Genomic DNA, 24708 nt, shown 5'->3' on the forward strand with positions numbered 1-24708 from the left:
TACATATATAATTATATACAGAAGATACCCAGGTTATACCAGCATGCTCCATATCATTATATACAAGAAGATGTATAACTTATACCAGCTGTACATATATAATTATATACAGAAGATACCCAGGTTATACCAGCATGCTCCAAATCACTATATACAAGAAGATGTATAACTTATATCAGCTGTACATATATAATTATACACAGAAGATACCCAGGTTATACCAGAATGCTCCATATCACTATATACAAGAAGATGTATGACTTATACCAGCTGTATATATATAATTATATACAGAAGATACCCAGGTTATACCAGCATGCTCCAAATCACTATATACAAGAAGATGTATAACTTATATCAGCTGTACATATATAATTATACACAGAAGATACCCAGGTTATACCAGCATGCTTCATATCACTATATATAGGAAGATGTATAACTTATACCAGCTGTACATATATAATTATATACAGAAGATACCCAGGTTATACCAGCATGCTCCATATCACTATATACAAGAAGATGTATGACTTATACCAGCTGTGTATATATAATTATATACAGAAGATACCCAGGTTATACCAGCATGCTCCATATCACTATATACAAGAAGATGTATAACTTATAACAGCTGTACATATATAATTATATACAGAAGATACCCAGGTAATACCAGCATGCTCCATATCACTATATACAAGAAGATATATAACTTATACCAGCTGTACATATATAATTATATACAGGAGATACCCAGGTTATACCAGCATGCCCCATATCACTAAATACAAGAACATGTATAACTTATACCAGCTGTACATATATAATTATATACAGAAGATACCCAGGTTATACCAGCATTCTCCATATCACTATATACAAGAAGATGTATAACTTATAACAGCTGTACATATATAATTATATACAGAAGATACCCAGGTAATACCAGCATGCTCCATATCACTATATACAAGAAGATATATAACTTATACCAGCTGTACATATATAATTATATACAGGAGATACCCAGGTTATACCAGCATGCACCATATCACTACATACAAGAAGATGTATAACTTATACCAGCTGTACATATATAATTATATACCGAAGATACCCAGGTTATACCAGCATGTCCATATCACTATATAACAGAAGATGTATAACTTATACCAGCTGTATATATATAATTATATACAGAAGATACCCGGGTTATACCAGCATGCTCCATATCACTATCTACAAGAAGATGTATAACTTATACGAGCTGTACATATATAATTATATACAGAAGATACCCAGGTTATACCAGAATGCTCCATATCACTATATACAAGAAGATGTATAACTTATACCAGCTGTACATATATAATTATATCCAGAAGATACCCAGGTTATACCAGCATGCTCCATATCACTATATACACGAAGATGTATAACTTATACCAGCTGTGCATATATAATTATATACAGAAGATACCCAGGTTATACCAGCATGCTCATATCACTATATACACAAGAAGATGTATAACTTATACCAGCTGTATATATATAATTATATACAGGAGATACCCAGGTTATACCAGCATGCTCCATATCACTATATACAAGAAGATGTATAACTTATACCAGCTGTACATATATAATTATATACAGAAGATACCCAGGTTATACCAGCATGCTCCATATCACTATATACAAGAAGATCATAGATGTATAACTTATACCGGCTGTACATATATAATTATATACAGAAGATACCCAGGTTATACCAGCATGCTCCATATCACTATATACAAGAAGATGTATAACTTATACCAGCTGTACATATATGATTATATACAGAAGATACCCAGGTTACACCAGCATGCTCCATATCACTATATACAAGATGTATAACTTATACCAGCTGTATATATATAATTATACCCAGGTTATACCAGCATGCTCCATATCACTATATACAAGAAGATGTATAAATTATACCAGCTGTACATATATAATTATATACAGAAGATACCCAGGTTATACCAGCATGCTCCATATTACTATATACAAGAAGATGTATAACTTATACCAGCTGTACATGTATAATTATATACAGAAGATACCCAGGTTATACCAGCATGCTCCATATCACTATATACAAGAAGATGTATAACTTATAACAGCTGTACATATATAATTATATACAGAAGATACCCAGGTAATACCAGCATGCTCCATATCACTATATACAAGAAGATATATAACTTATACCAGCTGTACATATATAATTATATACAGGAGATACCCAGGTTATACCAGCATGCCCCATATCACTAAATACAAGAACATGTATAACTTATACCAGCTGTACATATATAATTATATACAGAAGATACCCAGGTTATACCAGCATTCTCCATATCACTATATACAAGAAGATGTATAGCTTATACCAGCTGTACATATATAATTATATACAGAAGATTCCCAGGTTATACCAGCATGCTCCATATCACTATATACAAGAAGATGTATAACTTATAACAGCTGTACATATATAATTATATACAGAAGATACCCAGGTAATACCAGCATGCTCCATATCACTATATACAAGAAGATATATAACTTATACCAGCTGTACATATATAATTATATACAGGAGATACCCAGGTTATACCAGCATGCACCATATCACTACATACAAGAAGTTGTATAACTTATACCAGCTGTACATATATGATTATATACAGAAGATATCCAGGTTATACCAGCATGCTCCATATCACTATATACAAGATGTATAACTTATACCAGCTGTACATATATAATTATACCCAGGTTATACCAGCATGCTCCATATCACTATATACAAGAAGATGTATAACTTATACCAGCTGTACATATATAATTATATACAGAAGATACCCAGGTTATACCAGCATGCTCCATATTACTATATACAAGAAGATGTATAACTTATACCAGCTGTACATGTATAATTATATACAGAAGATACCCAGGTTATACCAGCATGCTCCATATCACTATATACAAGAAGATGTATAACTTATACCAGCTTTACATATATAATTATATACAGGAGATACCCAGGTTATACCAGCATGCTCCATATCACTATATACAGGAAGATGTATAACTTATACCAGCTGTACATATATAATTACATACAGAAGATACCCAGGTTATACCAGCATGCTCCATATCACTATATACAAGAAGATGTATAACTTACACCATCTGTACATATATAATTATATACAGAAGATACCCAGGTTATACCAGCATGCTCCATATCACTATATACAAGTAGATGTATAACTTATACCAGCTGTACATATATAATTATATACAGGAGATACCCAGGTTATACCAGCATGCTCCATATCACTATATACAAGAAGATATATAACTTATACCAGCTGTACATATATAATTATATAATTATATGCAGAAGATACCCAGGTTATACCAGCATGCTCCATATCACTATATACAAGAAGATGTATAACTTATACCAGCTGTACATACATAATTATATACAGAAGATACCGAGGTTATACCAGCATGCTCCATATCACTATATACAAGAAGATGTATAACTTATACTAGCTGTACATATATAATTATATACAGAATATACCCAGGTTATACCAGCATGCTCCATATCACTATATACAAGAAGATATATAACTTATACCAGCTGTACATATATAATTATATACAGAAAATACCCAGGTTATACCAGAATGCTCCATATCACTATATACCAGAAGATGTATAACTTATACCAGCTGTACATATATAATTATATACAGGAGATACCCAGGTTATACCAGCATGCTCCATATCACTATATACAAGAAGATGTATAACTTATACCAGCTGTACATATATAATTATATACAGAAGATACCCAGGTTATACCAGAATGCTCCATATCACTATATACCAGAAGATGTATAACTTATACCAGCTGTACATATATAATTATATACAGGAGATACCCAGGTTATACCAGCATGCTCCATATCACTATATACCAGAAGATGTATAACTTATACCAGCTGTATGTAAAGGATCTGCCAGGCACAACTTCTGTGTATACGCCCATGGGTAATCAGTCTGCACCTGGTTCTATGTCTCTGAGACTGACTCCATCTTCCTCCACTCAGGATGGCAGGCTTAGGAGAGGGAGAGCCTATCGCAGCCTGGCCAGACGGAGCTAGCTCCCGCCCTCTGTCTATTTATACCTGCCTTTCCTGTTCCTCCTTTGCTTGTGATTCTTCTCGTGTGGTTTCCTGGCCTTGCTGCAGCTCCTAGCTATTTGACCTTTCTTCATACTGACCCCGGCTTACTGACTACTCTCCTGCTCTGCGTTTGGTACCTCGTACATTCCTGGTTTGACTCGGCTCGTTCACCTCTCTTGTTGCTCACGGTGTTGCCGTGGGCAACTGCCCCATTTCCCTTTGCTTGTGTCCCCTTGTCTCTTTGTCTGTCGTGCAACTACTGAGCGTAGGGACCGTCGCCCAGTTGTACCCCATCGCCTAGGGCGGGTCGTTGCAAGTAGGCAGGGACCGAGTGGTGTGTAGATTAGGGCTCACTGTCTGTTTCCCTACCCCCCTGTCATTACACTGTACATATATAATTATATACAGAAGATACCCAGGTTATACCAGCATGCTCCATATCACTATATACAAGAAGATGTATAACTTATACTAGCTGTACATATATAATTATATACAGAATATACCCAGGTTATACCAGCATGCTCCATATCACTATATACCAGAAGATGTATAACTTATACCAGCTGTACATATATAATTATATACAGACTATACCCAGGTTATACCAGCACGCTCAATATCACTATATACAGGAAGATGTATAACTTATACCAGCTGTACATATATAATTATATACAGAAGATACCCAGGTTATACCAGCATGCTCCATATCACTGTATACAAGAAGATGTATAACATATACCAGCTATACATATATAATTATATACAGAAGATACCCAGGTTATACCAGCATGCTCCATATCACTATATACAAGAAGATGTATAACTTATACCAGCTGTACATATATAATTATATACAGAAGTTACCCAGGTTATACCAGCATGCTCCATATCACTATATACAAGAAGATGTATAACTTATACCAGCTGTACATATATAATTATATACAGGAGACACCCAGGTTATACCAGCATGCTCCATATCACTATATACCAGAAGATGTATAACTTATACCAGCTGTACATATATAATTATATACAAAAGATGTCCAGGTTATACCAGCATGCTCCATATTACTATATACAAGAAGATGTATAACTTATACCAGCTGTACATATATAATTATACACAGAAGATACCCAGGTTATACCAGCATGCTCCATATTACTATATACAAGAAGATGTATAACTTATACCAGTCGTACATATATAATTATATACAGAAGATTTCCAGGTTATACCAGCATGCTCCATATCACTATATACAAGAAGATGTATAACTTATACCAGCTGTACATATATAATTATATACAGAAGATACCCAGGTTATACCAGCATGCTCCATATCACTATATACAAGAAGATGTATAACTTATACCAGCTGTACATATATAATTATATACAGAAGATACCCAGGTTATACCAGCATGCTCCATATCACTATATACAATAAGATGCATAACTTATACCAGCTGTACATATATAATTATATACAGAAGATACCCAGGTTATATCAGCATGCTCCATATCACTATATACAAGAAGATGTATAACTTATACCAGCTGTACATATATAATTATACACAGAAGATACCCAGGTTATACCAGCATGCTCCATATTACTATATACAAGAAGATGTATAACTTATACCAGCTGTACATATATAATTATATACAGAAGATTCCCAGGTTATACCAGCATGCTCCATATCACTATATACAAGAAGATGTACAACTTATACCAGCTGTACATATATAATTATATACAGAAGATACCCAGGTTATACCAGCATGCTCCATATCACTATATACAAGAAGATGTATAACTTATACCAGCTGTACATATATAATTATATACAGAAGATACCCATGTTATACCAGCATGCTCCATATCACTATATACAAGATGATGTATAACTTATACCAGCTGTACATATATAATTATATACAGAAGATGCCCAGGTTATACCAGCATGCTCCATATCACTATATACAAGGAGAGGTATAACTTATACCAGCTGTACATATATAATTATATACAGAAGATGCCCAGGTTATACCAGCATGCTCCATATCACTATATACAGGAAGATGTATAACTTATACCAGCTGTACATATATAATTATACACAGAAGATACCCAGGTTATACCAGCGTGCTCCATATCACTATATACAAGAAGATGTATAACTTATACCAGCCGTACATATATAATTATATACAGAAGATACCCAGGTTATATCATCATGCTCCATATCACTATATACAAGAAGATGTATAACTTATACCAGCTGTACATATATAATTATATACAGAAGATACCCAGGTTATACCAGCATGCTCCATATCACTATATACAAGAAGATGTATAACTTATACCAGCTGTACATATATAATTATATACAGAAGATACCCAGGTTATACCAGCATGCTCCATATCACTATATACAGGAAGATGTATAACTTATACCAGCTGTACATATATAATTATACACAGAAGATACCCAGGTTATACCAGCGTGCTCCATATCACTATATACAAGAAGATGTATAACTTATACCAGCCGTACATATATAATTATATACAGAAGATACCCAGGTTATATCATCATGCTCCATATCACTATATACAAGAAGATGTATAACTTATACCAGCTGTACATATATAATTATATACAGAAGATACCCAGGTTATACCAGCATGCTCCATATCACTATATACAAGAAGATGTATAACTTATACCAGCTGTACATATATAATTATATACAGAAGATACCCAGGTTATACCAGCATGCTCCATATCACTATATACAAGAAGATGTATAACTTATACCAGCTGTACATATATAATTATATACAGAAGATACCCAGGTTATACCAGCATGCTCCATATCACTATATACAGGAAGATGTATAACTTATACCAGCTGTACATATATAATTATACACAGAAGATACCCAGGTTATACCAGCGTGCTCCATATCACTATATACAAGAAGATGTATAACTTATACCAGCCGTACATATATAATTATATACAGAAGATACCCAGGTTATATCATCATGCTCCATATCACTATATACAAGAAGATGTATAACTTATACCAGCTGTACATATATAATTATATACAGAAGATACCCAGGTTATACCAGCATGCTCCATATCACTATATACAAGAAGATGTATAACTTATACCAGCTGTACATATATAATTATATACAGAAGATACCCAGGTTATACCAGCATGCTCCATATCACTGTATACAAGAAGATGTATAACTTATACCAGCTGTACATATATAATTATACACAGAAGATACCGAGGTTATACCAGAATGCTTCATATCACTATATACAAGAAGATGTATAACTTATACTAGCTGTACATATATAATTATATACAGAAGATACCCAGGTTATACCAGCATGCTCCATATCACTATATACAAGAAGATGTATAACTTATACCAGCTGTACATATATAATTATATACAGAAGATACCCAGGTTATACCAGCATGCTCCATATCACTGTATACAAGAAGATGTATAACTTATACCAGCTGTACATATATAATTATACACAGAAGATACCGAGGTTATACCAGAATGCTTCATATCACTATATACAAGAAGATGTATAACTTATACTAGCTGTACATATATAATTATATACAGAAGATACCCAGGTTATACCAGCATGCTCCATATCACTATATACAAGAAGATGTATAACTTATACCAGCTGTACATATATAATTATATACAGAAGATACCCAGGTTATACCAGCATGCTCCATATCACTGTATACAAGAAGATGTATAACTTATACCAGCTGTACATATATAATTATACACAGAAGATACCGAGGTTATACCAGAATGCTTCATATCACTATATACAAGAAGATGTATAACTTATACTAGCTGTACATATATAATTATATACAGAAGATACCCAGGTTATACCAGCATGCTCCATATCACTATATACAAGAAGATGTATAACTTATACCAGCTGTACATATATAATTATATACAGAAGATACCCAGGTTATACCAGCATGCTCCATATCACTGTATACAAGAAGATGTATAACTTATACCAGCTGTACATATATAATTATACACAGAAGATACCGAGGTTATACCAGAATGCTTCATATCACTATATACAAGAAGATGTATAATAAGATACAAGATGTCTTAGCAGACAAAGGTCTCCAGAAAATTGTCATCCTTATGGGCACATACAAGTCAGGGAAGCTGTCTGTATTGGGATCCCACATACAGATTACAGTGGTAAATTGGGAAAAATAAAGTTCCTTACCTTGTCCTCACCCTCAGTCTTCACCTCCTCTTCGGATTTTGAGACAGACTTGTTGGGTGTGACCTTAAAAATTAAAAAACATTGTTCTTTATCTGGTATAACAAGCTTTATTAAAATGGAGAAAGCCAAATGCGATGTGTGAATTACTTGCGCCACTTTCAATCTTGAATTTGTAACATACAAGGCAGTTTTGGAGAAAAATATATGCATTGCAACGTGTGACTAACAACAAGCAAAGGTTGTGCCAAATTACTTCTGGACTGGCATCATTTTAGGACTCGCTCTTCTTTTGTAAACTAAACACTAACTTATATCTCCCCAAAAATGATGCCTAAAATAACTACAGCTCATCTTGCAAAGAGACAAGGCCTCATATAACTTGGTCAATCTGGAATTCAAAAAGTTTTGGCTGCAGGAAAACCAGGTTGGGGTCGTGAGGGCAAAAATGAAAACATTCTTCTCGTCCTAATGGCCAAAATTGTCTGTGCCTCTAGAGGTAGCCATACACATTAGATAAAGATTGGGCAAACCCACCAATTTCAACTGAACCAGCCGACGATCTAATGTATATTAGGGTATCCCGATTTTCCCGGATTGGAAGATGTCTGGGGAAAGATGGACCGGGCAGTGTGATTTCAACTTTCTCGATCATTTGTTCCTGTAGGAGACACGCCACAGCCAGAGGTGTCTGGAAGGAGTAGAGGGGTCTAATAGGGACAAAGTGGACCTGACCGGAGTGGCTTATTCCCCTCTACCCAACAAAAAAAACATTGACAGGCCGACCGTTATTTAAAGGTGTTCTTTAGCTAAGAAAACCCATATCATACACCGAATTAGGGAATTCTGTGATAGGAAAGGGGGTCCTCTATTCAGAATTCTCTTCTCTTGGTCAGAGTGGACATCGGTTAGGCCCCATGCACGCTACCATAGTTTTCATCAGAAATTAGGGATAATCTACGGACCTATTCATATCTATGGCCCACGGATACCTTTCCGTATATTGACAGATGTGTGTCCAGGCCTTATAAATGATCCGCAAAATACAGAACATGTCCTATTCTCGTCTGCAATTGTGGCATGTACTCGTCCAAAGAAGTCTATGGGCGCGTGCTAAATTGAGGATGTCTACGTATGTGCACCCCTAGACAACCGTAATTGCGGAAGCGTTGCTATGCGATCACAGGGGATTGCCCAAGAAAACGGCGCCTGAGCGATCATGTGACTTTTTCAAGGGGTTGGGACATAGTGACATCATTTGTAGCCTCCTTTTTTTGTGGCTCAGTAAATATGGATGCACTACGGACCGTATTTGCGGACAGCGTGCCAGATATGTGTATGAGGTGTGATGGACTACGAATCCGTATTTGCAGAAAAACACTACGGTCTTGTTCATGAGGCCTTACATAGGAACTGTTCTGTCCTGTATTACACAAGCAACACATTGATATGAATGAACACTGTGTAATACTTCATTTTTCCTGTGGTGGCGCTGCAGAGAAACTGAGCACTTACTGCCGGGTTCCCCCACAGATTGCAGCTGATCGCTGGGGTAAAATGATAGATGTTATTATAACATTGTCCTTGTTTACCATACAAGGAATTAAGAAAGATACAATGTAATCTCAAGTGTCACATATGGTCACAATCACAAAAACAAAAATATAATGTGAGCCACAAAGATCGCATTGTATGAGCAGTCACAGTGTGTGGCTGATAACAGAGAAGGAAGCGCCTCCATCCTGTGCCCCTGGGTATGACATTTTATGTGCCTGGTAATTAATACTCCAATAAACCTGACTTGTTACATTGTATTCATGACTGTAAATATTGATGTGACATAATAAAGCATCGGGTCTGCTGAACATCCGATCCGTGTGGGCCTCGTGGTCGGTCCAGCAATTAACTCCTAACTAGTTCTGTCTAGAGTTTATACAAGCGGTATTAACCCCTTCTATAGTGCTACTTCACACATCTACAGTTTCAGAAAGGCTCATTTTGTCTTACAGCTATGAGGGTGTATGGTTTCTGCAGTTTGACAACTCATATAATGGAGTAGATTTTACCTGCAGTCCTATGTAACATGACAAGTCACACATGGTAATAACTAACTCAGTAGATATAATATAATAGATGTCATCTGCAGTCCTATGTAACATCACAAGTCACACATGGTAATAACTAACTCAGTAGATATAATATAATAGATGTCATCTGCAGTCCTATGTAACATCACAGGTAACACACTGATAAGTCTCTGAGTATAGGTAATGTAGTGGATGTTACCTGCAGTCCTATGTAACACCACAGATAACACACAGTGTTGACTCTGAGTATAGATAATGTAGTAGATATTACCTGCAGTCCTATGTAACAACACAGATAACACACAGTGATAACTCTTAGTATGGGTAATGTAGTAGTGTTACCTGCAGTCCTATGTAACAACACAAGTCACACATGGTTATAACTAACTCAGTAGAGATAATATAGTAGATGTTACCTGCAGTCCTATGTAACACCACAGATAACTCACAGTGATAACTCTGAGTACAGATAATGTAGAAGATGTTACCTGCAGTCCTATGTAACTCCACAGACAACACACAATGTAGTAGATTTTGCCTGCAGTCTTATGTAATATCACAGAACTTTCTGTGCAAACATAATGTAGTAGTTGCTCCCTGCAGTCCTATGTAACACAACAGATAACACATAGTGATAACTATCTAGAAAATATAGTAGATGTAACATGCAGTCCTATGTAACACCGCAGATGACACTCTAAATTCTCTCGGAGTACAGATAAAATAATAGGATTATCCGCAGTCCTATGTAACATTACAATAAAATATTGTGCTTTTCCCATGAGTGCCAAATGACAAACTCCTCTCTGCTACATCTCTGTTAACTTACTTTACAACTTTTGGTTCACATAAATGCACAAAAAGAATCTCCAGCCAAATGAATACACGTTTTTTTGGATTGTAAGCATTTAGGACTAGCTATGTCATCGGCTAGATGCGGTGCCAGACGTAGCAGCCACAATCCTGTATAATAAATGGGCTCTTACCAGGGTCTTGAAGAAGCTCATGACTGGGTGCAGCTCTACAGGTGGAGTGTTCTGTGTTGCTTCAGTTGCACTCCCTTGGCTGTGTGCGCTCTGCTCCTCCTGTGCACTCGCTGCCTGGTCGTAATCATCTAGGTTCTGCAGGGAGAGACAGATCCTGTTTATTCAGCTCAACGCAGCCTCGTTCCTCTCTCACAATCCTAATTCCTGTCATTCTTGATCCCACTTGGGACGAACAATCGGCCATTGTCAGCGCATTGTCATTGACCGTAATATATTCACAATTTACAAATGACTCGAGTAACATTCTGTCCCGCTGAACAGAGCCGGACACAGATCTGGAGCAGCGCGACCGCCAGGACAAATCCCCTTTTTGTTTTTGCGTCGCTCACCAGTTGCGAGATAGAACACGAGTTTGTGTTATTCCTCAATGGCCGATTATCCGGCGGCTACAAAGCTTATTCCAGTTTGTTCGTCTGCGTTGAAAATATTTTGGACCCTACAATCCGCAAAATAGCAATGATACGGCCGGATAGACCAGAAAGATGGCGCAATTATATAAGAAATTCTGATGTATAAAGTTTATTCACACGTTGTGCAATGTTTCTGCCTCGTGACAATTTGAGAAGACAATATTGTGACAAAGTTGCGACTTTATCAAACATTGTCGTTGCAAATGTCACCATTTTCCATACAAGCATCATTGATACGTGAACCTTCTTTGTATCTACCGGGCTGAAAGCTGGACAGTTAACCCTTCTGCTGCTTGTTAGGGAAGGATCCCCCTGTCCAACGCCATAGACGCCACGATCAAGCGATGTGTAGTCATTATAAGGGTATGTTCACACGGCCTATTTACGGACGTAAATCTGGCGTTTTTGCCCCGAATTGCGCCCGAAAATAGCGCCTCAATAGCGCTGACAAACATCTGCCCATTGAAAGCAATGGGCAGACGTTTGTCTGTTCACACGAGGAGTATATTTACGCGCCGCTGTCAAAAGACGGCGCGTAAATAGACGCCCACGTCAAAGAAGTGACCTGTCACTTCTTTGGCCGTAATTAGAGCCGTTATTCATTGACTCCAATGAATAGCAGCGCTAATTACGCCCGTAATTGACGCGGCGTTCAAGCGCCTGCACATGCCGGGACGGCTGAAATTACGGGGATGTTTTCAGGCTGAAACATCCCCGTAATTTCAGCCGTAACGGACGCCCTCGTGTGAACATACCCTAAGGGCTTATTTACACGAATATACGTCTGCAACGCGTGTGATTTTCACGCATCTCGCACGGACCTATATTAGTCTATGGGGCCGTGCAGACTGTCCGTGATTTTCACGCAGTGTGTGTCCGCTGTGTAAAGCTTACGACATGTCCTATATTTGTGCGTTGTTCGCGCATCATGCACCCATTGAAGTGAATGGGTGCGTGAAAATCACGCGCAGCACACGGAAGCACTACCGTGGGACGCGCGTGATTCGCGCAACAGCAGTAAAAACTATGAATGAAAACAGAAAAGCACTGCATGCTACAAACATCCAAACAGAGTGTCATAATGATGGCGGCTGCGCGAAAATCACACAGTCACGTATCATACGCGGCTGACACACGGAGCTGTTAGGCTATGTTCACACGGGGTATTTTGCCGAGTTTTTTGACGCGGAAACCGCGTCGCAAAACTCGGCAAAAACGGCCCGAGAACGCCTCCCATTGATTTCAATGGGAGGCGTCGGCGTCTTTTTCCCGCGAGCAGTAAAACTGCCTCGCGGGAAAAAGAAGCGACATGCCCTATCTTCGGGCGCTTCCGCCTCTGACCTCCCATTGACTTCAATGGGAGGCAGGAGAAAGCGTATTTCTCGCTGTTTTATGCCCGCGGCGCTCAATGGCCGCGGGCGAAAAACGGTGCGATAATTGCCGCGAAAATCGGCGTGCAGGGAGAGGAATATCTGCCTCAAAGTTCCAAACGGAATTTTGACGCAGATATTCCTCCCCCAAAATACTCCGTGTGAACATAGCCTTAAGTGTCTTTTGCGCGCGCAAAACGCACACGCTCGCTTAAATCCGGCCTAAGACTGCTCGGTCTTGGACAGATGTTGCTACATTCTAATATTCTGGCTATAGATTAGAAAATGAAAATTTGCTATAAAATACAGATTAGCGTTACTTGGTCAATTGTTGGGAGACCTCATGCTCTAGTCACATCCAAAGCTGCATTCACAATTCCAAGCTACTTAGCTGCGCTCCTATAATTCCCTGACAGGGGCATAGCTAAAGTGGGTGCAGAAGAAGCAGTTTTATCTGGGTCCTGGTGTGAAAGGGGGCCCAGTATTATAAATGGTGCATAGTGGTTGGGGGTACGGGGCTGCAACAGGTTTTGCATTGGGGCCCTGAGCTTCAAGTTGCACCTCTGTGCACTGCACTCTGCTACATTGCATTCTGAGAGATCTAGTTTAGGGGCTGTTCACATCATGGTAAAATCATGGACACCCTGATGGAAAGCCGATGGAACCCATTAAAGTCAATGGATTCTGTTGGCCGGTGGCGTTATCCATCGTGCAACGGAATCGTTGCTTCCGGTATTGTCTTGTTCCGCTCCTCTGACAGAGAAGAACAATGGAATGCACCGACGCAGATGTGAACAGGGCCTTAGCGTACAGTGCCTGGTGTCAGATCTCCGTCTCTTACAATGTTCCTCTATGAGACAGTCATGTGACCTGAGAGCTAACAGGAAAGATGGTAAATGCAGCTCTAGATGTGAATGGAGTATATGAAATGATGTTACTCGGAATAAGGTAATGGGCAGATTCATGAATTGCAGGAGGCAGATGAGGAGCTGTAATAAAGTTATTTGTAGTTCTGGAGGTTTTCTCACGTTCACCTGATATACAATGATGGATGACGACTGACAATAAGGGATATTTATCAAAACTAGTGGAGCAGGTGCCAAAGTAACCAATGACATCGTCCTTATATTTTCCTAAAGGACCTCAGTGCAAGAACAGTATATGGGCCCTTGCTCCCCAATAGCTCAGCATAGAGCCCCCCCCCCCCCGATCCACCAGTAATAGGGAGCCATGAAATTCATGATCTCCGTCCCTTACATGCAGTGGAATAGACAGGAGGAGGAAGCTGCGGTGGGCCCCTTTATCTACTGGGCCTTGTGTATCTGCACCGGTTGCACATTTGGGACATCTGCCTCAGGAACGTAGGTTCCCCTCCCGTGCTCTCTCATACATTTTATAGCTGCGATCACGTTATCAGGGCGGCGGCCGTATTTCCTGCGAACGGCCATAAATGTCATTATCTCTATAAACAAGTCCAGCGCCCTCGTCCCCCGTCAGATGCTGCGCTGTGAGATTAGGAGTGACACCCTTCATGGGCACAGAACACACCTGCAGCCTGTCTGCTCTCTACTGTCAGGTGAATTCAATCTGTTGCTCTCTGTTATCATCAATATCAGGCCTGTGAGAGTCTGGCTGTAGGACAGGGGAATACAATATACTGTCCTTTTATATCAGCCATGTCAGGCTCGAAAGGGGATAACTGTAGGACAGATAAATAAAATGTATTGTTCCCTGTTATCAGCCATTTCAGGCGCAGAAGGACCTGAATGTACTGATCTTCAATGGGATGAGTGATATGAAGTGCAGAAACCTCCCTGCCCGACTTTATTCTATCTATCTATCTATCTATCTATCTATCTATCTATCTATCTATCTATCTATCTATCTATCTATCTATCTATCTCATATCTATCTATCTATCTATCTATCTATCTATCTATCTATCTATCTATCTATCTATCTATCTATCTCTATCTATCTCTATCTATCTCATATCTATCTATCTATCTATCTATCTATCTATCTATCTATCTATCTATCTATCTATCTATCTATCTATCTATCTCATATCTATCTATCTATCTATCTATCTATCTATCTATCTATCTATCTATCTATCTATCTATCTATCTATCTATCTATCTATCTATCTATCTATCTATCTCTATCTATCTATCTATCTATCTATCTCTATCTATCTCATATCTATCTATCTATCTATCTATCTATCTATCTATCTATCTATCTATCTATCTATCTATCTATCTCATATCTATCTATCTCAAATCTATCTATCTATCTATCTATCTATCTATCTATCTATCTATCTATCTATCTATCTCATATCTATCTATCTATCTATCTATCTATCTATCTATCTATCTATCTATCTATCTATCTATCTCATATCTATCTATCTCATATCTATCTATCTATCTATCTATCTATCTATCTATCTATCTATCTATCTATCTATCTATCTATCTCATATCTATCTATCTATCTATCTATCTATCTCTATCTATCTATCTATCTATCTCTATCTATCTCATATCTATCTATCTATCTATCTATCTATCTATCTATCTATCTATCTATCTATCTATCTATCTATCTATCTATCTATCTATCTATCTATCTATCTATCTCTATCTATCTCATATCTATCTATCTATCTATCTATCTATCTATCTATCTATCTATCTATCTATCTATCTATCTATCTATCTATCTATCTATCTATCTATCTCATATCTATCTATCTATCTATCTCAATCTATCTATCTATCTATCTATCTATCTATCTATCTATCTATCTATCTATCTATCTATCTATCTATCTATCTCTATCTATCTCCTATCTATCTATCTATCTATCTATCTATCTATCTATCTATCTATCTATCTATCTATCTATCTATCTATCTATCTCATATCTATCTATCTATCTATCTATCTATCTATCTATCTATCTATCTATCTATCTATCTATCTATCTATCTATCTATCTATCTATCTCATATCTATCTATCTATCTATCTCATATCTATCTATCTATCTATCTATCTATCTATCTATCTATCTATCTATCTATCTATCTATCTATCTATCTATCTATCTATCTCATATCTATCTCATATCTATCTCATATCTATCTATCTATCTATCTATCTATCTATCTATCTATCTATCTATCTATCTATCTATCTATCTATCTATCTATCTATCTATCTATCTATCTTCTGGTATGTATTATCATGTGCGGACCCATTATACATGTTAGTGTCAGACATTTTTGCATCTCATTTTAAGCTGTAGAACAATAGACAAGAAGACACGTAATGTATTGAGAGTGACATATGTGGCATTTCTGCATGTTAATGACGAGGGGCTGATGTGGAGTGGGACTGCGTGTAAAACAAGGCCAATAATGTCGCTCCTCTTTCACTAAAACCATTGTCTTCACAGCTGAAGTGTTGCTTCAATGACGGTTTCTGAGTGAGAGGGGGATTTTGTTAAAGGATAACAATTAGAGGTCTATATAGGGACACTTTGAGGGGTCTATGTAGAGTAGGAAGCCTTGGATTTAGAAGTTTGAGAAAGTAGATGTATATCCCAATTTATGTAGGGTCTAAGCACATCCTCTACTGTAATTCTTATATTCTGGCACCCGATAATCTGGGACTTCCACTAGTCCGCCAGGACTTCATAAGATAATGCCCTGTATAAAAAGCAAATAAATCCAGGTAGTGGTCCCTTTAAACCCATTTTGGTGCAACAGAATGATAGACCCCCTAGTGTTAACAAGTGGAGCTGCAGCTTTATTCCAATTTCGACAAATATTTGCTGCTCTTTATATGATGAAAAGTTATAAAAGTTTTCAATATACTTTCTGTATCAACACCTCACAGTTTTTAAGATCTCTGCTTGAGGCCATTCAATAAGAACCTCCATTGTCTATTCCTAGGGGATAAAATCTGTCCTGGTCATATGACACACAGAGCTCTGATAACTGTAATGTAACGCGCCTTGCACCGTCTGTGTCCGTCACATGATCGGGACAATTTTTTTTTCCCTAGGAGTAAGCAAATAAAAGTTACTTTTGGATGACAGCAAGCAGAGATCTTAAAAACAATGAGGAATTGATAGTATGTTGCAAAATTGTAGAACTTTTTATTTAACAAAGAGCAGCCAATATTTGCTGAAACTGAAATACCCCTTTTAACCCCCCCCTTGTACATTTAATGAAGCGCCCTAGTGTACATTAGTGGTACTGCAGCTCATTTTTACAAAGTGTTTTGCTTCAGAGCTTCCAAATTTTCTGCTGCTCGTTCCCAATTCCCTTTGTTTCTATAATTCCTATACCAGCGGCACATTACGGAGCTCTTTTCTTGTGTCTTGTACCCACTACACTCATGTGGCACTTCGATGGCTTAGTCTACGTGGTTAATCTTATTTACTGCACAAATCAACACTTCCTAAATATCCCCAGTCACTGTCTTGTGTATTTCTTGGCTGTGGCCTTTGTTTACTCCTCTAACATTTCCCATTGTCCAGGATCTGTGACCGACTTGTACTATTGGAAAATCCACAGAGCCTTTAATGTAATCCTTGGTCAACGGCGCGTTGTGTGAATTGTGTCTGGAAGTCGTGTAACTGCAGCAGTATCTCGAGAAAATCAGCAGCGCTACGAAAAGTTTCCGTGTAGCTCAGACCTCGGATTCTACGCATTATGTTAATCTTTAATGGGGTTTCCGGGACTGTACGAGTATATTCACACGCAGCGTTTTCAGACGTAATTCGGGCATTTTACGCCTCGAATTACGCCTGAAAAAACGCCCCTAATACGCCTACAAACATCTGCCCATTGCTTTCAATGGGAATTACGATGTTCTGTTCCCACGAGTCTTTATATTACGCGTCGCTGTTGATATACGGCGCGTAAAATGACGGCTCGTCAAAAGAAGTGCAGGTCATTTCTTGGGCCGTTTTTGGAGCCGTTTTTCATTGACTCCATTGATAAACAGCTCTAAAAGCGGCCGTAAAAAATGCCGCGTAAAACGCGAGTTGTTAAAAAAACGTCTGAAAATCAGGAACTGTTTTCACCTGAAAACCGCTCCGTATTTTCAGACGTTTCTTGTCACTGCGTGTGAACATACGCTAATATTGACGGCCTGTGCTTAGGGTCCTCTTACATGGCCTGACGTGGGCCGTCTAAGCGTGTGCCGGTCAACGAGACCGCTCAGTGATCGGCGCTCGTTTGCTCCTTTCACAAGGAGCTATGTATGGGGATGACTCTTTCCTACAATCGCTCGTTCCCATACTTTTCTATCATGTGGCAGCGCATCGTTGTTTACACAGGGAGACTTGCTGCCGACATCGATAATATTTCATGCTGCATAAACAATACGATCAGACGATCAACGAGCGGTTTCTCATTCATTGGGTGATCACTGCCCTGATTACACAGACGTTGATTGGCCGTGTAAAAGGACATTTAGAATAGGTCATAAATATCTGATCGGTAGGGGTAGAGGTAGAGGTCCGACTCCCAGCACCCTCTGCTGATCAGCTGCTTAATCTATCACTGTACATTTGGCCGTGCCGGGTTCTGCAGCTCAGTCCCATTCACGTGTTTGCATTTGCATTAGAGGGTCCGCTCAGGGGCTCCATCAGATTTGCCTTCAATACTACAGAAACCACGATGCAACCCAGACGGACTCCACTGTAAGTCCATGGAGTCCATTGGGCGCCCTTAATAACCGTCACACTACGGATTCAGCACAGTGTTGTGGCCTCTCTATGTGAACAGAGCCTTGGTTTTTCATGTTTTTTTTGATACTGCAGTGATATTGTTTTGTTTTTCCTGGGATTCTGCTGCGATACAGACCTCAGAGCGGGGTTTTTTCCATTTGTTCTTGAAAGGCTTTGTGGGAATTCTTAATCGGATCGGGGTAGGGATTAAAAGTCCTGCAAATGGGGATTCAAATGTTGAGCGTTATGTTCTAAGGGTATGTTCACACGAGGTCATTACGTCCGTAATTGACGGACGTATTTCGGCCGCAAGTCCCGGACCGAACACAGTGCAGGGAGCCGGGCTCCTAGCATCATAGTTATGTACAACGCTAGGAGTCCCTGCCTCGTTGCCGGACAAGTGTCCCGTACTGTAATCATGTTTTCAGTACGGGACAGTAGTTCCACGCAGAGGCAGGGACTCCTAGAGTCGTACATAACTATGATGCTAGGAGCCCGGCTCCCTGCAGTGTGTTCAGTCCGGTACTTGCGGCCGAAATACGTCCGTCAATTACGGATGTAATGACCTCGTGTGAACATACCCTTAAAGTGACATTGTCAAGAGACAACTACGCTTTACACAAGAGCCTAAAGGGTGAAACTAGCAGAAACGTACCACCGCAGAGCCCCCAGCCCCTCGCCACTGGCCTAAGCACTATCAGCAATAGACTAACTATCTGACAGGTCCCCTCAGAATCTACCACCCAGTAATGTAATCCAGTAGAATGGCAGAAGTGGTTACCGTGCCCTGAACTCCAGGTATTCTGGGCATCTTATAGGGTCACTGTCTCATGTTCTGTCTCTAGTAGACCCCAGTAGTCACTCCAGGACTGCAATATGAGCGGCTGTGGCTTCTTGTTTTACACGGGCAGATAATCTGTTGAATGAGTGGTCATACAAATACTCGTTCACGATCATTGCCCCATGTAAAGACGTCAGCGAGCAGTCAACAAAGGCGCAAATGTTCGTATGTCGGCTAATCGCATGTTTTATGTGTCAGAATTTTTTTCTCCGTCAGCCGTACATCTCCTTGTGTAACCGGGGTCTATGCCACCGACAAGATGCGGGACATATAGGGACTAAGAATCCTATTAATGATTATTCACCCCCAAACTCACTCATGTAAATGATGCAAACGAGCGCCAATCAGCAGGTTATAATCGTCGATCGGCGCTCGTTTCCTGCCAGGAAATTTGGTCGTCTAAAAGAACCCTTGTCCACAGAGCATGGTAGAGTATCCAGAACCAGAAACAAATCCACTGGACATCAACCGGTCAGTTAGTGGGTGTTGTATGAACTGCAACGCATTTCGAGGCTGTCTCAGCGCCTACATCCGGCAGTACACACATACCTAGAATATTGCACAGTTCACACAATGGACCACTAATAACTGACTGGTTGTCGTCCGGTGGGTTTTATTCATTGTTGTAAGGTGGTGAAACGACAAAATAATAAATGTGATGCGGTGTATGGAGTAATATTACCTGGTGCCCTCCATTTGTGCCCCTCTGCCGTGGATCTGCCGTTTTAGGGTCCCCTCTGTGTTGCTTCAAATTGATCACAGCGCTTCTCAGACTGAGTCTAAGACACGCCCTCTGTTCACAGATTGGATAGAACTGCTCACGTGAGCAGCTCTGGCCAATCCGAGAACAGTGGGAGTGTCTCAGACTCAAAGTCTCTGAAGCCCTGCAGCCATTTTGGGACAGCACAGAAGGGGAAACTAAAACGGCGGATCCAGAGGGGCACAACCAGAGGGTAATATTAGACCATATACACCCCCATATTTATAACGTCCCGGGACCAGGGAGTCGCTTTAAGACCTTTTGCACATTTTGGAATCTGACTCTTCACAAACCTTTCCCCAGAGAGAAGTTAACGAGAAGTGACCTCTCCTGACTCAGGAGGACTGGCCCAGGGTAGGAGATGTTCATTGCACCCCAATATGCTGTTTACCAATCTCTGGGGTGTAAATTATATGTATCAAAGGAAAAATATGTCAGGATTTGTCACCTGTGACTGGAGGCCGTTGACTGGTGGAGCGCTCTGTAGTGCTGCGTTTTGGTCCACAATGATGACCACCGGTTGGTTTATTGTCACTTCGGGCTGCGGAGTTACTTGTATCTTCTTCTCTGGCTTGAATATCCTGTGGAAAATGCTGACCTCTGTGGGTTTTGTGGATGCCATTTCTTCTTCTGTGGGGTTTGAGGATAAGGAGGTCTCCTCTGCTGTCTGCGCAGTGGGAGGAGCTTGATTTAGAACGCCACCAACGTTCTCCTTGACCACTGCGCGTTCCGGAGCTATGGGTGACATCAGTTGGGTTTGCACTACGGGCGACTCTTGTAAAGTTATCTCTGGTTTCATAGAACCAACATTTTCCATACCATTGGACTGGAAACTTGCGTGCCCGGACGCAGGGCGTAAGATGGTCAGTCGAAATTTAGACTTGGCAGCCGGAGGTGGTGGGTTGGTGGCCGATCCATTGGAGATAGGACTAAACACAATGGTTTTCTGGGAAGAAGTGATCATGTTTTCCTGTTGAACCAGTTCTTTTGAGCTCACTAGAAGAAATGATAATAACAATACGTGAATTGGAATCAGAATAGACACGAGGATTATCCTAAGAGAAAGATGATGATATAAGTGGATGTACAGTACTGGTTACCCAGGATTAGAAAAACATGGCTGCTCTTCCAAAAACAGTGCCACACCTGTTTACAGGATGTGTGTGGTATTGCAGCTCAGCCCCATTCACTTCAATAAAACTGAGCAGCTGTACAAGGTACAACCCATGGGCAGGTGTGGCGCTGTTTCTGGACAAACCCTTTAATGCCTTGCTGCTATAATCATTGACTCCAGCTTAGCGGCATTGTCTGAGATCTGAGGTAGTCAGAAAGCCACTGGTTGCTCTATTATCCCCCATGCTTTACACTGCAGCTGTGCTTGTTCAGATGGGCTGCTGTACATGGTGAGATGATTTATATTACAGCAAGGACAGAAAAGATTTATAAGGTTATCGCTGCACATAAACTAAGGGGAGGAGCCTAAATAAGGGGAGGGGCTTGCAGAACAGGTTTAAATGAATGTGCAACAAATAGAAAGATGTAAGGAATTTTACTTAGTAGCTGCCTATAAATTGGACACATCATTCATATTGAGGAGTAGACAGACACTGTTTGCCCCTGGCTGATCTCCAGACCGCACACACACAATGGTGACAGGTTATCTGCACTGAGTCACTGCCACTGGATACAGAAGGTGGAACACGACACCCAGTTACCAAATATAAATATGTGCCCACATTTCTGCAGCGAGATACCGGCCAGAATGTGATTATATACAGGGGCGGATGAAAATCATTAATCAGGGAGGGGACAGGAAGGTCTAGTACCCGAATTCTCATGAAGTTCTACTGGTGTAAAGGTTTATAAGGGCTGCCGTGATCTGTCCATTATTTTATACCGATATTACTATCTGTTCCTTGTGTGACAACCAGAAAATCTCCTACAATGATTGTCAGTCAGCTACTGAATGGCGGACCTTCTCTCACTTCACTACATGATGCCCCATGTAAGGAAAAGGTGGTCACCCAGACAGGAAGTCAAGGTGTTGCTAGGCAACATGATCTCCCACACTGCAGAATAGTCTAAGGAGAGAATAAACATTGATTGTGAGAAGTGATGTGATATGGACTCTTCTGTGTGTGCTGTTGGTGCAGGGTGTGAGGTTTTTAAGGAGATTCCCCTGTGCTGTGTTAGGTCATTATATTATCTATACCTGCTATAAAGAACTCTTGTCTTTCACTCTGACTGCTTTGTAATTCTTTATTTCATTGTAGGGCAAATTTATAATCAATATTGATTGACATTAATCTTCATCTTTCCTTCTCAAAGAGGATCTGCATCAGCTGTGGTGTACAGGGCCGACGTCAGCTCCCGGCGAACGCAGGCAAGTGCTGAGGCCCACTGTCCTTGGGGGTGGGGCACACTTGGCCACCGGGTGCTATATGCTGCCATCATGGCTCCTCCAGGAGCGGAATCCCTGGCCAGAGTGTTGACAACGCTATCTACAGGGAGGGGGGGGGGGGGGTGTAGCGCTATCTACTGAGGGTGTGGCACAATCTACAGGGGGCTGTATGGCACAATTTACAGAGGGCACTGTATATATGGGGGCAGAAACTAGGGGCCTAACTTCTATAAGGGGGCACAATCTGGCCAAATTTCTATATGGGGACATAAACTGTGGGCCTAACTTCTATATGGGGACATAAACAGGGCCTAACTTCTATATGGGGGCACAAACTGCCGTTTTTTGCAGTTTTACTGCCGCCATAAGTGAGTTCCCTCGCAAAAGGTCCCACATAAACATGGAGCCGGCCCTGGTGTTGTGCATTGTGATTCACGCTCCAACTGCAGCAAAACCTATTTGAGAAATCCGATGACTGACATGAAACGTCATGACATAAAGATTTTCTGCAGCAGCCGGAGTATGTGTATAATGAGCCGTGATGAACTGTAGGACTGCACATTATTAAGGATATTAGACGGCACCTTGGAGTTTCCTTCGCCTTCTGCACAATATTCTTATAATATACGACTGGTGGTCCAATAAGAACACGTGTAATGATAAGACCTGATGACATCACTATTCTATAATATAATAATAAAAAGAAATATAGTTTGAGAGAGTAAAAAGTCCTTATTTTGTGGCCCGGCTCGTGGTCAGTGACCGGTTTATATTGGAATGAGGTGACGTTGTGGCGCTCGGTCTTCTGCACACACGCCCTGTATATACACAGGAATGTTGACAGACTGAAAGAAGGACAGCGCCTCGCCCCTGATAAATTCTGCATCAGGTCTACAGATGAGAATAATAACCTGATGCTGAAAATTCAGGCTCGGAGCAGCAGCGGCGCGGACGTCATGTGATCATCCGATTTACAGTTGTAGCCACCAGGAATGAATTCTGAGACACGGGCGATGTTTGATGTTATGAAGCGTTTCTGAGCTCTGGTCAATAACTCCCTGCAGATTCGTTACTCATAACACCAGCGCACAATGCCGCCACAGCGGAGGGTCAACACTCCCACTCCGGATTTAAATGACCTCAATTAAAGGGCCAGTGCGGTCTTATGTTAATAAAGCTTAATCGCTAGGTCATAATACGTTTTGCAACTTTCTAATATACGTTGCGTTTCAATTCCTCACTATTTTCAAGATCAAGAGCTTTCTGTTCAGGTTGTCAAAGCCCCTCCCTGTTGAATTTCCCATTCACGTGAAGGTTAGTTATGGCCTTTATAGCCCACACATATAGTAGAAAACATATATGTAACACTCCAGCGCCACAGGTGGGATGAAGAGGGTCTTGAGATCTTTAGTATGGGAGGATGGCTCCGTTATAGAAGCAGGGA

At 40.0% G+C, this 24708-nt stretch overlaps 2 protein-coding genes across 17 annotated transcripts in view; one reads left to right on the forward strand and one right to left on the reverse strand.

Annotated features, from left to right (window-relative positions):
• LOC142665691 (prefoldin subunit 4-like) overlaps positions 1–24708 on the forward strand; it is a 270809-nt gene that overhangs the window by 149252 nt on the left and 96849 nt on the right. Inside the window, exon 6 of one of the 2 annotated variants that reach the window (XM_075845436.1) lies at positions 23192–23246. The exons of the other annotated variant lie outside the window; for it this stretch is intronic. Within the exon in view, the coding sequence (XP_075701551.1) occupies positions 23192–23246 (55 nt within the window). The remainder of the gene's footprint in view (positions 1–23191; positions 23247–24708) is intronic. 2 annotated transcript variants of the gene reach the window in all.
• The window catches only part of BCAS1 (brain enriched myelin associated protein 1), an 87764-nt gene that overhangs the window by 43996 nt on the left and 19060 nt on the right, over positions 1–24708 (reverse strand). For all 15 annotated transcript variants that reach the window (XM_075845427.1, XM_075845420.1, XM_075845422.1 and 12 more), the window contains 3 exons: positions 21312–21859; positions 11669–11803; positions 8599–8661 (listed from right to left, as the gene is read on the reverse strand). In XM_075845427.1, coding sequence (XP_075701542.1) covers positions 8599–8661; positions 11669–11803; positions 21312–21859 — 746 coding nt within the window. The remainder of the gene's footprint in view (positions 1–8598; positions 8662–11668; positions 11804–21311; positions 21860–24708) is intronic.

The sequence above is a fragment of the Rhinoderma darwinii genome, chromosome 13 (genome assembly GCF_050947455.1).
Source record: "Rhinoderma darwinii isolate aRhiDar2 chromosome 13, aRhiDar2.hap1, whole genome shotgun sequence".
Classification (NCBI taxonomy): domain Eukaryota; kingdom Metazoa; phylum Chordata; class Amphibia; order Anura; family Rhinodermatidae; genus Rhinoderma; species Rhinoderma darwinii.